At 43.1% G+C, this 12,934-nt stretch overlaps 1 protein-coding gene across 27 annotated transcripts in view; it reads right to left on the bottom strand.

Moving 5' to 3' along the window:
- The window catches only part of tcf7l2 (transcription factor 7 like 2), a 100,098-nt gene extending 90,713 nt beyond the window's left edge, over positions 1-9,385 (bottom strand). For 26 of the 27 annotated variants that reach the window (XM_061705308.1, XM_061705309.1, XM_061705315.1 and 23 more), the window contains exons 1-3: positions 8,718-9,385; positions 8,416-8,482; positions 8,168-8,292 (exon numbers count right to left, since the gene is read on the bottom strand). In XM_061705308.1, coding sequence (XP_061561292.1) covers positions 8,168-8,292; positions 8,416-8,482; positions 8,718-8,906 — 381 coding nt within the window. In that variant the 5' untranslated portion in view covers positions 8,907-9,385. The remainder of the gene's footprint in view (positions 1-8,167; positions 8,293-8,415; positions 8,483-8,717) is intronic. The other variant, XM_061705311.1, reaches the window with a different exon arrangement.
- Positions 9,386-12,934: the final 3,549 nt, after the last annotated feature.

Raw genomic sequence — 12,934 nt, 5'->3', positions numbered from 1 at the left:
GTCATTTCAGGGTGACGAGATTGCATCGTCTTCCGCTTCAAAAGTGCCAAACCGCCTGGTGGCCTGCCCCGTTCGTTCACTCTCTCTCTCGCTCTCTCTGTCAATCAGTCAGTCGGTCAGTCGGTCCCTTCCGGCTGGAGGGCGGGGGTCGCCAGTTGTTCAAACAAATCACTTCATTCACTCTGACCTCTCCAGGGAAGGAGACCAATTGACTATTCACTCAATGCCGTGAGTCAATTTGCTCACTTTCGGAATTGACCCTTCACCTGAAGAGGGACGCGGTGCGCTGAAATGAATATACAGACAACTCAGGACGTTCGGATGGTCTCGATTGAGTGATTGAAATCATTACTGGATTTTGCGATATGTGCTAGCTAGGCCCTCCCTCGAAATGATCAAACTTTGATGCCAGCTCTACCGACAGGCAGAGGGTCACCAACACGGTGTCCGCGGGCACCAGGTCGCCCCCATGGACCACATGAGTCGCCCACTGGCTTATTCTAGAAATAGTTCACCAGTGATGGGAAATTGTGATCCCTAGTAATGTTGTAGAAGTGATTGTTGTCATTTGAAAATGTAAACACTTACAGATTCATTGAAATAAAGGTGGTTAGGGTTATTGATATATTTATGTTTTCAACCTTTTTAAAATTATTGTTGATAATTATTGTGAGAAATCATTAACATGATCAATGTCTTCAGACTACGCAAGTAATAATGACAATAATGATGATTTAGAAAATGTGTTATTTCAGATGTGCGTATCATACTGCTTGTCCTTCGCATTCATCAGTACCCAAGAAGTAGGTCTCAGTTTCAAAAAGGCTGGTGACCCCTGGTCACTTCGCAATTTAGCATTGCCCACCTGTCTACGATGCCTGCTTCTGATTGAGGCTCATAGGGCAAATCCGGTAGTAAGAGTTCGTCTAACTCCGGTACGGTATTTGCCCAAAATGACGATTTCAAACCAAAATCTAAGACGGCTTGTTCAATTTTCGGCACAGGCACGTAATACGTTTCGTCCGTGTTGTTTTGATAGACGTCCTCCAAATTTTGTGTCAATCGGTGAAACCATTTTTTTCTAACTTTCCAGCAATGCGCTACTGAGGATTTTCATGTTTGGTTCACTAAAACTGACTTAATTCGTCGGAAGAATAATATTAAACAACTCCTAAAACTCAAGGACAAAAACAAAGTCTTTGGCAAACGTATTATGTCAATAAGTTTAGAACAAGTTATCTCCTAAAGTCAATGCTTGTAAAAAGCTAAATTTACATTTTTTTAATTTATTAAAATCGCAATAAAAAGAATGCAAACATTCACTTTGAGATTGCTGCTGGAAAAAAAAGAATAATAATTTTGAAGTTTAAATAAGGCATCAGTGAAAGCGAAATTAAAAAGTGTCCATTTAGCAATCCCATTTGTCGCCGTAGCATTTTGGGAGCCGTATAAATTTGGCCATAGCCCATTACCTTCATTACAATGCTTGGCAGGACCCGCATGCTAGGGGTAGGGCCACGTGTGGCCACAACAAGCTGTTCACATGAAATGTTATCTCGGGCTGTACACAAGTTGACAGCTGTCTCTTTACAAGAGGCGTATTATTGTTATTATTATTGTGTAAATAGGTTTCTAACATCTGCTTTAGGAGCCAACATCGCTATCTACTCTTAATCTGCTTTTCCGCTGGAATGTGTTCATCGTGGGGGGGGGGGGGGGCATAAAAAAAGAAAAAAGAAAAAAAATAAACATACAAACACTGTTCCACACTGCGGGGTTTTACTTTATTAGCTTTTGCATTTTCAAGTCGTCACGCAAACTTTTTTCTGTCTTTTAATGTGCAAATCCTGCCGTAATCCGTAGATTAGCAGATGAATTTATTGCGGCGTGTGCTGGCAAATCTCCCTCACCTTTCGCACGCAGCTACGAATCCACCACCTTTCATGGCGTATCGCCTCATTAGTGCCCTCGCACCATGTCATCGCCCCCCCCCCCCCCCCCCACACCTCCCACAATTGCACATAACTCCTCGCCGCTTATCCCGCTACAATTAAAAGTTTAATTAGTAGATTAAAAATACACAGGCTGGAGTTTTATCGCCGTTTATTATACACTGAAGCCAATTTCCCACAGGGACTCCCTTAACGATTAACACGCCAGATAAATTATTAGCATAAAAAACGACAGTGTATGGACAGCTGCGTCACTGAGAATGGACATGCCAATAGTTGGTAATAAATGATGTGAAAAATACATCATTACCTTTATTTTGAGATCTCTGTCGTCATTCATGACAACCTTTCACCCAAACACATGCATCTAACAAAGTAAACAAAAATGAATTGATTTTGATGTTTCCAGCTGTAATACTGATTACGGAAACACTTAGGTATTGATTTTTGTATGTAGCTTAAAATGTTTTTTTGTACTATCAATTTTGTGCAGTTTATAATCTATAGATTATTGTTCCGCGTATGATAATTATTTTTAAAATCTAATCAAGTCAATTAAAATCTAACTAAAGAAAGAGAAACATGAAAAGTAAATCAATATTACTACAATGAAAGACAGGGTGTTTTAACCATTTTATATTTACAAAATATTTGTTTTTTGGTTTTCATGATTTGAAGTATGTTTTGTTGTTTGTAGCCTTTTTATCTAATGAATATTCTGTGTAGTAGTTTCATCATATGGACAGTGCAGGATAAGTAAAAAAAACTAACTATATAAAAAATGCTACAAAAATAAAAATCAACTGTTTGCCAAAAAACTGAAATTATCACAACAAAATAAAGCTTTTTTTCCCCCCTCCATTTATTTACCATTTTCATCCAGTATTAAAAAAAAAGACTTGTCGGTCTTTGTATGTGGTCCTCGCGTAGCTCATGTTTGACAATGTTGCTCATTATCTGGCCACGCATGATCATTAGGAGCTGCAGTGCTACTGTTTCCAGACAGAACAGTCACTTTAAGTTGCTACGAGGGGCGGGGGTGAAGGCGTGTGCGGGGGATGGGGGGGGGGGGGGGGGGGGGGGGGGGGGGGGGGGGGGGGGGGGGGGGGGGGGGGGGGGGGGGGGCGGTCCATTGTCGGTGACAAGCGTGTCACACCACCTGTGCACTTTAACCCCTTCCCAAACTTGCCATACATCCCGGCAGAGGCTGACGCGCGGTGAGACTCGAACGCGTCCGTGAAAAGTGAAAGTTGCCGATTCCAATTCCGGCCTGGCTGTTTTTTGTGGAGGCCTCGGTCGGGGGGAGGGAGGTGGGTGGCGCCATTGTTTGGACATCTAACCCAGGAACTGTCGCCCACTCTATTGCCCTGCCATTAACAGCAATTATGCACTCCATTCAGGCGGCTTTTGTGAGGGTGACCCCGCAGCCCAATGCCGCCGAGCCCCCCCACCCCACCCCCGCTTCCTCCCTCCACTCCATTTGCACACATTTCCCGCTTTCTTGTACTTTTCCCTCCCACTTTACTCCTTCCCCCTTGTGAATGAACTTGAATTTTAACCACTAGCAACTCCCCAGATCCTATCCAATGGATTTATTCGTCTTCTATCCACTTAGGACAAACAAACAAAAATATCCCAAGTATTGCACTTTTTTTTTTTGTACATTTATCACACTTAAGTTCATGTGGATGAACTTGTATTTAACCACTAGTAACTCTCTAAATCACATTCGGTGATCTTCTATCCACTTTGGAGAACTAATGAATATGGCATTTACAGATGTTTGGTTGCACTAGTGAGACTTGTGAAGCTTAGGTTTGAGTGAATGAATTTATATTAACCACTTGCCACTCCCGCTCCTCTGTCCACTTCGAAGAACAAATAAAAATGGCCTTCACGGCTGCTTTTTCATGACACTTGCGACACTCGGGTTCAAGTAAATGAACTTGAATTGAAGCCACCAGCAACTCCCTCGTCCAGTGGATTTATGCACCCTCCATCTACTTTGGAGAACTAATAAATTTGACATTGACTCCAGGTTTTTTTTTTCTTTCCTCGTACTTGTCAAGTCTCGTAACGCTCAGGTGAAAGTGAATGATCTTAAATTTAACCACTAGCAACTCTCTAAACCGTCTGCGACGGATTTACTCGCCCTCTATCTACTCCGGAACATAAATAAATATGGCACTTGTGGCCGTTATTGTACTCAACCAGCGCTTGAGGCCGACCCCAGCTGAAAGATGCCATTGACAACCATTTTGATGGCTATCTACCGGGCCACGGAAGCCACTTCAAGTCTTTTCAAATGGCGAAATCGCTCTCAAGGCGAGGGGAGGCTCGGCGTTCTGCTCGCTTGCCCGCGTCGAGCCTTTTTACCAAAAACCTTTACTTTTTACTGCAGATTCCACAGACGGAAGGAATAAAATGGGGGTACATAAACACGCGGCAATTTAACAGCGAGCGCAGTGGGGTTACATTTAACAGGATGACAAAAGTTGCCGTTCCAGATGTACAGGACTATCTTTGTGCTCTGCGGCGGCCATAGATATGCACGGGAGAAAGAGCGAGCAAGCGCGGGAGGGAAGGTTGCCTGTGCGGCTGGAAAAGGGGGTGTTACACTAAAAGGGGGACGGGGGGACGGGGGGGGTTACTAGTGCACAGCTGCTAAACGAATGCCTTTGTGCAAGCCTGTCGACAAAAATATGTCAAGATGTTAAAACGGTAGTGTCAATAAAGTTCATTAAAAAAACTCCAAACCTGACATGACTGCAGCTGAATTCCCCCCACACCCCACTTTCTTAACACTCCCTTTGCACCAGTTAAAAATCTGATGAGAAACATCCACATTTTTGATTTGAGATTTTTCAGATGGTGACAGCTCAGCACGCCAACATTCTGCGAATTAGACAATTAAGCCCCCGCGAGCAGAGATGGGGGGGGGCAACATAAACACACAACTCGTCAGTAAATATTTACGCCAAAAATCTTTTCCATTCATTTGCCAGGCACTGACAAAACCTTACTGTACCGCCTCTCCAAATGCCCCCCCCCACCCCCCCCACACACACACACACCCCTCCCTCCTGCACCTCTACATCTGCGATTCATTGACTTCACAATTTACCACATGTCGAGCCGGGGAGAGGTCGAGCCTCCACGTGAATCATGGCACAAATATGCGAGTGATTTATTGTTTTGTTAAAAAAAATAATAATAATAAGCCAAAAAAACTTGTACTCTCTCTCCTGGCTGTTGGTAGAGCGTGAACAATTACATTTCGGACTAATTAAGCCGAGAGAATGAGAGGCCGCTAATGTCTCGCAGGCCCAGGGTTTCAATGTGCCAAACTCCATACGCCTCCTCCTCCAACAAGCCCCCCCCCCCCCCCCCCCCCCACACACACACACAGTCACTTAAAGTTAACTCGTCAAATCCAAAACAGATTTTAAGAGTGGTGGGAGAGAGAAAAAAAAAATTCTGCAAGCTTCCACGTTTTGTCAACAAAAGTGATTTGCAAGACAAAAGGTACCAGCAACCTTGCGCGTTTTTGACGCCGAGCCCCCCCACCGCCAACTCCCTACTCCCCTGCAGACACCAATTAGACAACATTAGCATGTAAAGCCAATTTGATAAGGTGTACCCCCGCCCCTAGAAAACACACAATCCTTTAAATCCCCATCTTTGGCCAAAAAAGGAAAAAAAAAAAATCCATTTACAGAGGGCAAACACACGTAATCCATACGCTGACGCATTGTTGCGCTGACAATGTCGCCGCGTCGAGCCGAGATACCGTCGCTCGGTGCGCCAATTACATTGGATACAAAAGGATCTCGTTGTCGTGTGTTGTGGGGACAATAAAAGCCACATGGATTATTAAAATGAAGAAAATAAGAAGCGAAGTGCGTCTTAAAAAAAAAAACAACCCAAAAAACAAAGAGAGGGAAAGGCTATTGTTTCAGCATGTGTGGGGTAATTCTACATCCGAATATGTTCCCTTGGCCAAAACTCAAAATAATGGCGCCAAGGCGCGGGTCAAAGCGGACCAGTGGGGGCAATTACCTGTTGCGGCGGGATGCCAACCCACACGGATCCAGCATTTACCTCAACGCTGGCACAAAAAACAAGAAAGGCCAAGTGCAGCGGCAGCTCAGCAAGCCTTTGTGCCGGCTTTAAGGAAAAGTCGGAGCTGAGCGGATGGTGGGGGGTTTCTGTTAAAAGCCTGAACACGTGTCAAAATGCTTAAATGATACTAAATTGTCAGCCTCTTTAGACTCGGGGGGGGTGGGGTACTCGGCAAAACAAATTCCCGCCAGGGGTCACGTAAATGATGTTAACCCCCCGCCGTCCTGCTGAAAAAATAAATACATCAAAAATAAAGAATAATCCAAATCCAAATCAAAGCCCCCCGTCATCGTCGCAAGTTGCCACGTAACAGACAGCTAATCAATGTCCAGGTGAATTATTAATGGCGGCTTTAAGTCGAATACATTGATATTAGAGCCAGCGACCGCTTCAAAGACGCTAATGGCTTGGACACAGTTGGGGGTGGGGGGGGGGGGGCTTATTTACAGACCATTCGCAGGCTCGAGGAAGTCCAATTTAAGGCGTTTTGTGGTCTTCTTTAAGCCCCCACTTTGATGAAATGGAAGTAAATCGGACCACAGAATTAAAGCCTTTAAGCATTTGCTTTATTTGGGAATTAAAAGGTACTTTTTATTTAAATCAAGGAAGCGCTTGACGAGGATAGTTAAGACAAAGAATTCAAGTTATCTGGGAATCAAATCCATTTTTTTCCTTCTTCTTTTATTCTAAATTGGAGAAAATCTCGAGTGGAAAATTGAGGACGTTAAAGGAGGTATATGTGGGAATCAAAGCGCCTTCTTTTTCCCAAATTGAGGAAACCTGACAAGGAAATTGAAAAGGACTCTCGCACGTGGGAATTACAGTTTAGTTTAGTTTTTAATCAGAGAAAATCTCAACTGGGAAATGCACGAAATAATTAAAGATGACGCCGAGGTGGAAACGAAGGGGCAAAGTTCAACACGCGTCACAGGACTACGAGGAAGTGCGTCTCGTCTGTGGGTGTGCGTGTGTGTGTGTGTGTGCGTGTCACTTCTGACGAGAATAAAATGATGGAAGGCAACTGAGTTAAAAAAAAGAAAAAAAAAGTGGAAATATCGTCAAATAAAAGCCATGCCGTTTTTGCTTTTCAATGACAAAAATCCATGAAATTACTGCACACAAATTAAAAGCAGGCAGCAAGAATGTCAGCCCCCATCTTAAGAGTCCACCGTATTCGTTTTCAATGTGTGCACAATAGAAAATGGAGGAAACAAATATCAGGCGCTGAGGTTGCGCTGGAAAGGGGGCCGAGGGTGCATTGCGGCGAGGAGGGTTCCAATTTCCTAAATGCCTTCGCCTTCGCCTTAACCTTGTAAAATGAGATGACAGGTCCTAAAGCGCAAGACTTGTAATTGGAAACGTTTAAAATAAAATAAGGGCTGTGTGTAAAAAGGGGGGTGGGGGGCGGGGGAGAATAAGAGCGCTTAAGGCTCGCTGCGGCCCCGGTGGGAATCGGTGAGGTGCATAATTAAAAGCCGGCTAAGTAAATAACATGAATTTATTGATGAACTTTGAATTTCCAGTCATCACGAGATGCACTACACCCCTAATAAAAAAATTAAAAAATAAACTGACAATAATCCTGCTAATGAAAACAATCAGAATGTGTGGACTCTCTTCGTGTTTTTTGTTTTTTTTTGACACATGCAAATAGCAGCACATTTGCATATTTCATCGGGGCAGGTTTCACTTTGTTGAGAGGAGAAAAGAGGGCATTTTTGATGAGGGCTGTGCAAACACCGCCAAGTGCATTATTCATTCGCTACGAAAACACACATTAATCGTGATTATTTCCTTATTATTAGGAATTATTATTATTATTATTACAACACGTGAAATGAAATATGCACACACACGGCCCATTTTTCATTAGCCACTTAGCATGCTAGCCGCGATGACAGACAGGACTCCGGAGCCGCTCCAACTGTACACTTCACGGACACTCGCAAAAAGTCGACTTTTACGGTACTGTCCACTTGTAACACTTTCCCGAAGTGACGTTGACAAGGCTCACTTGTTTCGCTCGTGTCATGTTGTGTTGTTGCGTTCCAGGAAAAATGAAACGAAAAACACACAAAAAAAAGTGAACTTACTGTGCGCGCTGTGGGAGAAAGTGATCCGTTGGGGAGGTAGGGGCTGGTGAGATCGGGGATCATAATAAACGGATAGCCCGGGTACGGTGGGCTCTTGAACAGCCCTCCATCTTGCCTTTTCGCTGCTAACATGGCGTGGCGGCGGAAAGAAGGAGAAAGGAAGACAAAAAGTTGCAACACCAATAAACCAAAAGACAGAAACAAGGGCTGGGGAGTGTGTGGAGTTTCGAATGGAAGCCAGAACTCACCCTCCTCTAAACTTTCTCGCGTTTTGTCTCTGAAAGTTTCAGACCGAGGCGGAGGCCGTCTCTCCGCCTTGACAGAGGTTGGAGGGGGGGGGGGGGGGGGGGAGAAAAAAAAATGCAATGAAACACAGGGAAGACCCAGGCCCAACTTTCGCTACGAGTTGGCCGCCTCACAAGCCGCCGCCGGCCACTCGTAGTTGGCCGGGCGGGGGGGGGTGGGGGTGGGGACGGGGGGGTCCCCGGAGGTGGAGGTGGTGGTGGCGGCGGCGGCGGCGGCGGAGGGGCTTGAGGAGCTCCGAACTTACCTCCGAGTCGGACGAGCTGTTCTGATTTGTTTCCGACTCGTTGACGAGCGACGACTTGACGTCCGCTAAATCCCTTTCGGCCGACGAGTTCTCCGAGATTTTCTCCTCCTGCTCGCCTTCGTCTTTGAACGAGATCATCTCGTCGTTGGCGCCCAGGTCGTCCCCTCCACCGCCGTTAAGTTGCGGCATTTTCTCGCCCTGCTTGCTTTTTTTTGTTGTTTTTTCCCCCCCACGAGCTTCACTGAAGGCGGCTAGCTTGCTGCTGCTGCTGCTGCTCTCGGTAGCGGTGCCGGGGGGGTGGGGGGAATATCTCCAAAAGGAGAAACTTTTTCTATTTTGAAAAAAGGAGCCCTCGCCGTCGAAAAAGTCCCACTTTCCGCGACTTCGGGGGTGTCGTTGCTGGCGTTTCCCCCCCTCCGGTTAAAAAAAAATAACACGCACACACACGCAACGTGTGGCGTTCGCGGTCCCACATTAAAAAAAAAAAAAGTCCCAAAAAAGAAAAAGGGGGCTCTCGGCGGAAAAGGGCAAGCCGGAGAAGGAGCCGCGGTGCTCGGATTGAGAGAGTTGAAGTTGGTCGGAGTGGTTTTCAGTTCAAAGGCGGCGCTGATTGACAGATAGAGAGGGATGGAAATAGAGAGAGTCTGGATTCGGGATTATTGACAGGGAGAAACACACAAGAAACTAATGAGATTCAAACAGGGGAGGGACTTCGAGTGACGTTTTCACAAATAAAAAAAAAAGAAAAAGAAAAAAAAGAGGAGGAGAGAGAGAGAGAGAGAGAGAGAGAGGAAGCCGGCTGTGTTGGAGCATGTGAGGCGGGACAGTGGAGGCAACACTGCAGGAAAAAGACAAGAGTTGTTGCACACATGAAAAAATATATATAATAATAATAGCACACATGGGCGGGCTCAAACAAGAACTTGCTTCACCATTCCCTCCCATACATTTACATTTTTTAATATTTCACCATCTTCCTCTGCTCAAAGGCCTTCTTAAAAAAAGAAAGAGAAAAAGAGCACAATAGAACCTTGTTTTGTCTGCAGTGATCTATTTTTTTTTTCATCATATTAGGTAATATTGCCTCACATCTAGTCTTTTTTTGTGTTTTTTTTTTCATCCTGCCATGTGACAGGTGAAATGTCCTGTGGGACTAACCTGAATTCCTCACGGCTGCTCAAACGCTCCTTTTTTTTTAAATTCCATTTTTATTATTATCCTCAGCAGCTGGACTCGGCAAAAAAAAAAAAAAAACATAAAAAAAATATTTTAAATGAGACTGGTGAGAAAAACGTATGCTTACATGAGCTGTTTGAGTTTTTTTTTTTTTTTGCTAAATTATTTTTTACTTTTTACTTAACCCCAACTTCAAACTAATCCTTTCAGAAAAAAAGGTTAACAGAAACAATTGTTTCTACATAAAGTATCATACAAGAACAACATTTGTTTCAAATGAGATTGATAAAAACAAACATTTAAGGTTACACGAGCTATTTTCAATTTTTTTTTATAATTACATTTTTATCCAGCCCCACTTTTAAACATTTCTTCAAGACAAAAGGTAAAAAAAAAAAAAAAAATGCTTTCAAATGTAAAAACAGATTATGATATAAAAAATACCTATATTTAACTGTGACTGCGAAGAATAAATATGTCCACTTACATGAGGTGTTTTTTTTAATTTTGTAGTCAAATAATTAGATTTTTAACACCATTTACACTTTCAGCATTTTATTTTTAAAAAGGCACATTTTCCATATGTGAACTCAGATTAAAATAAAAGTATACCATTTTTTAATGAGATTCTGAAGTCGAAACACATACAAGTAAGCTTGCATGAGCTGTTTTTTTTTTTTTTTTTTTTTTTTACTGAACACCAGCTTTCATCCATTTATATGCAAATAGGTTCATAAAGACTTTTACCCCACACACGAACACAAATTATAATGCCAAAAATGTTGTAATAGATTACCTGTAATGTAAATAAAAGCAACTCAGGGAGGAGTGGGCGGAATCCTGCATCCTTTTCCAGGAGTTTGTGTTTGTTTGTGTGCACGTGATATAAATCAATGATGAGCACCGCTTCCCTTATCTCCTCTTTTCAGAACATGCCGTCTCTCTTTTGAGCTGTGGTTTAATGGAACTATTACCGAATCCGCAATGAATTTCACATGGGAACACACAAATGACACAATTATGAACATGACATTAGAGATTCTCGCCAATTAAATGTGGACGCAGCATCCAGTGCAAAAGCCACACACACACACACACGCACACACACACACGCACACACAGGGCCCTCCAAACCCGAGCTCAAGCGTTCCAGACCAAAGCAGACGAGCGCCGAGCGGTTGTTACCCCAGATCGCCGAGGCCGATCGTGACTGTCATTCTGACCTTGACTTTAACTACCTTTTATTTAAATAAATATGCAAATTTTTCACTTAAAAAAAAAGATAATACGTACGAACTGTTAATTACCCATCATGCACCTGTGTCGCAAGCTGCCAGTCATTTAAGCATCCTCTTTTGTTGCATTCCTTTTAATTTAAAGTCATAATTACATGTACACTAATATCTTTTTTTTTTTTTGCCTTATGTTGTGCTTTTCCATGAATGCAATAATGTAAGATGCTTTCCATTTTAATTAGTGGCCGTGCTAATCTTTGCGCAAACGGATTTGTATTCCGCACATCAGAATACATGCAGGGGAGAAGAGAGCCCCCCCCCCCCCCCCCCCCCCCCCCTCTTAGATGATCAAGTCATTATACAGAGATATGCTCCAAATATATATATATATATATATATATATATATATATATCTTTAGTTTTCTCTTTATTATGCTGCAAGAATCGCAAGCCTGCTCCCTTGCCCCCTAAGCGCTCTAATCATTAGAGAATAAAAGAAAATAAAAAGGTTTTGTATGCAGCAGTTATGTCTGAGTACATCCCTAAAATAAATGTAAAAGTGGATTGTTTACCAAAGCCTTGAGGGCTATTTTATGCTATGCGGTATGCGTATGCGTGTGCGTGTATTTTTAAACAACATAAAATGGGCGTCCATGCATGCCAGTTTTGTACGAGCCTCATCAGATTAAATGTTGTCCATTTTTAGGCTAATCAACATGGTGAGAGATAGGCATTTGACTACATTGCCTTGATTGACTCTGAGTAACATTAAAGATCAGTTAATCGACATTAACAATAATATATACATATATTTTAACAAATAGTTTCTATTAAGAGTGTGCTTCATTTGACTGCAAATGAATCGAGAGTGAATCAACAGCGGCTTAGATTGATCGCAGCTAAGTAGTGCATCGCTTCCCGATTGGTTTTTGTTGGGTTTTGGGTAAAAATACATGATACATTATTTCATACTTGTACATCCTATTCATTTATATTAAAGACAGAAAACTAGTCAAGACTGAATTCAAACGAGCGATTCTGCATGTCGCAAACAACGAGTGCACTCAGTGTCTTCAAGATATGAGTAATAAATTCAGCACAAGTTACACTACAATACTCGTGGTATTCCACAGAGCTCACTACTCAGTCCACAGATGGTACATTCAGTCATTCATTTTCCATACCGTACACCCTGAACTGGTCGCCGGCCAATCGCAGGGCACAGAGAAACAAACCACCATTCACACTCACACTCACATTCACACCTATGGGCAATTTAGAGTCTTCAATCCACCTACCACACATGTTTTTGGGATGTGGGAGGAAACCGGAGTGCCCGGAGAACACCCACGCAGGCACGAGGTGAACATGCAAACTCCACAAAGGCGAAGCCAGATTTAAACCCGGGTCCTCAGAACTGTGAGGCAGATGTGCTAACCAGTCGGTCACCGTGGCGCCGGTGTTTGCTACATGTATATGAAAATTGCTTGGTATGGTATGGGGTATGAGGTTACAAACGGCACAGAATAAACTAGTTTGCACAGCGGTGTAAGAATATGTGGTCACGCAGCACAAGTAGAGTTAGGACTAGGTTAGTTACCGCCGTACTTTACTGTTTTTCACTTGTCTGTTGTTTATGTTCTGGCCTAGAAGTGTTTTTCATACAAATATTGACTTTAATTATGACTTAATTACTAGTGGCGTTCCACACGGCTCGCTACTCAGTCCACGTATGTTTACAGTATACGCTACATCAGTGGTTCTCAAACTTTGAACACCAAGTGAGCACAGTTACGGTTCTGCATT

The sequence above is a fragment of the Phycodurus eques genome, chromosome 19 (genome assembly GCF_024500275.1).
Source record: "Phycodurus eques isolate BA_2022a chromosome 19, UOR_Pequ_1.1, whole genome shotgun sequence".
NCBI lineage: Eukaryota > Metazoa > Chordata > Actinopteri > Syngnathiformes > Syngnathidae > Phycodurus > Phycodurus eques.
The sequence above is the reverse complement of the archived record's forward strand: the minus strand, read 5'-3'. Positions and strand labels throughout refer to the sequence as shown.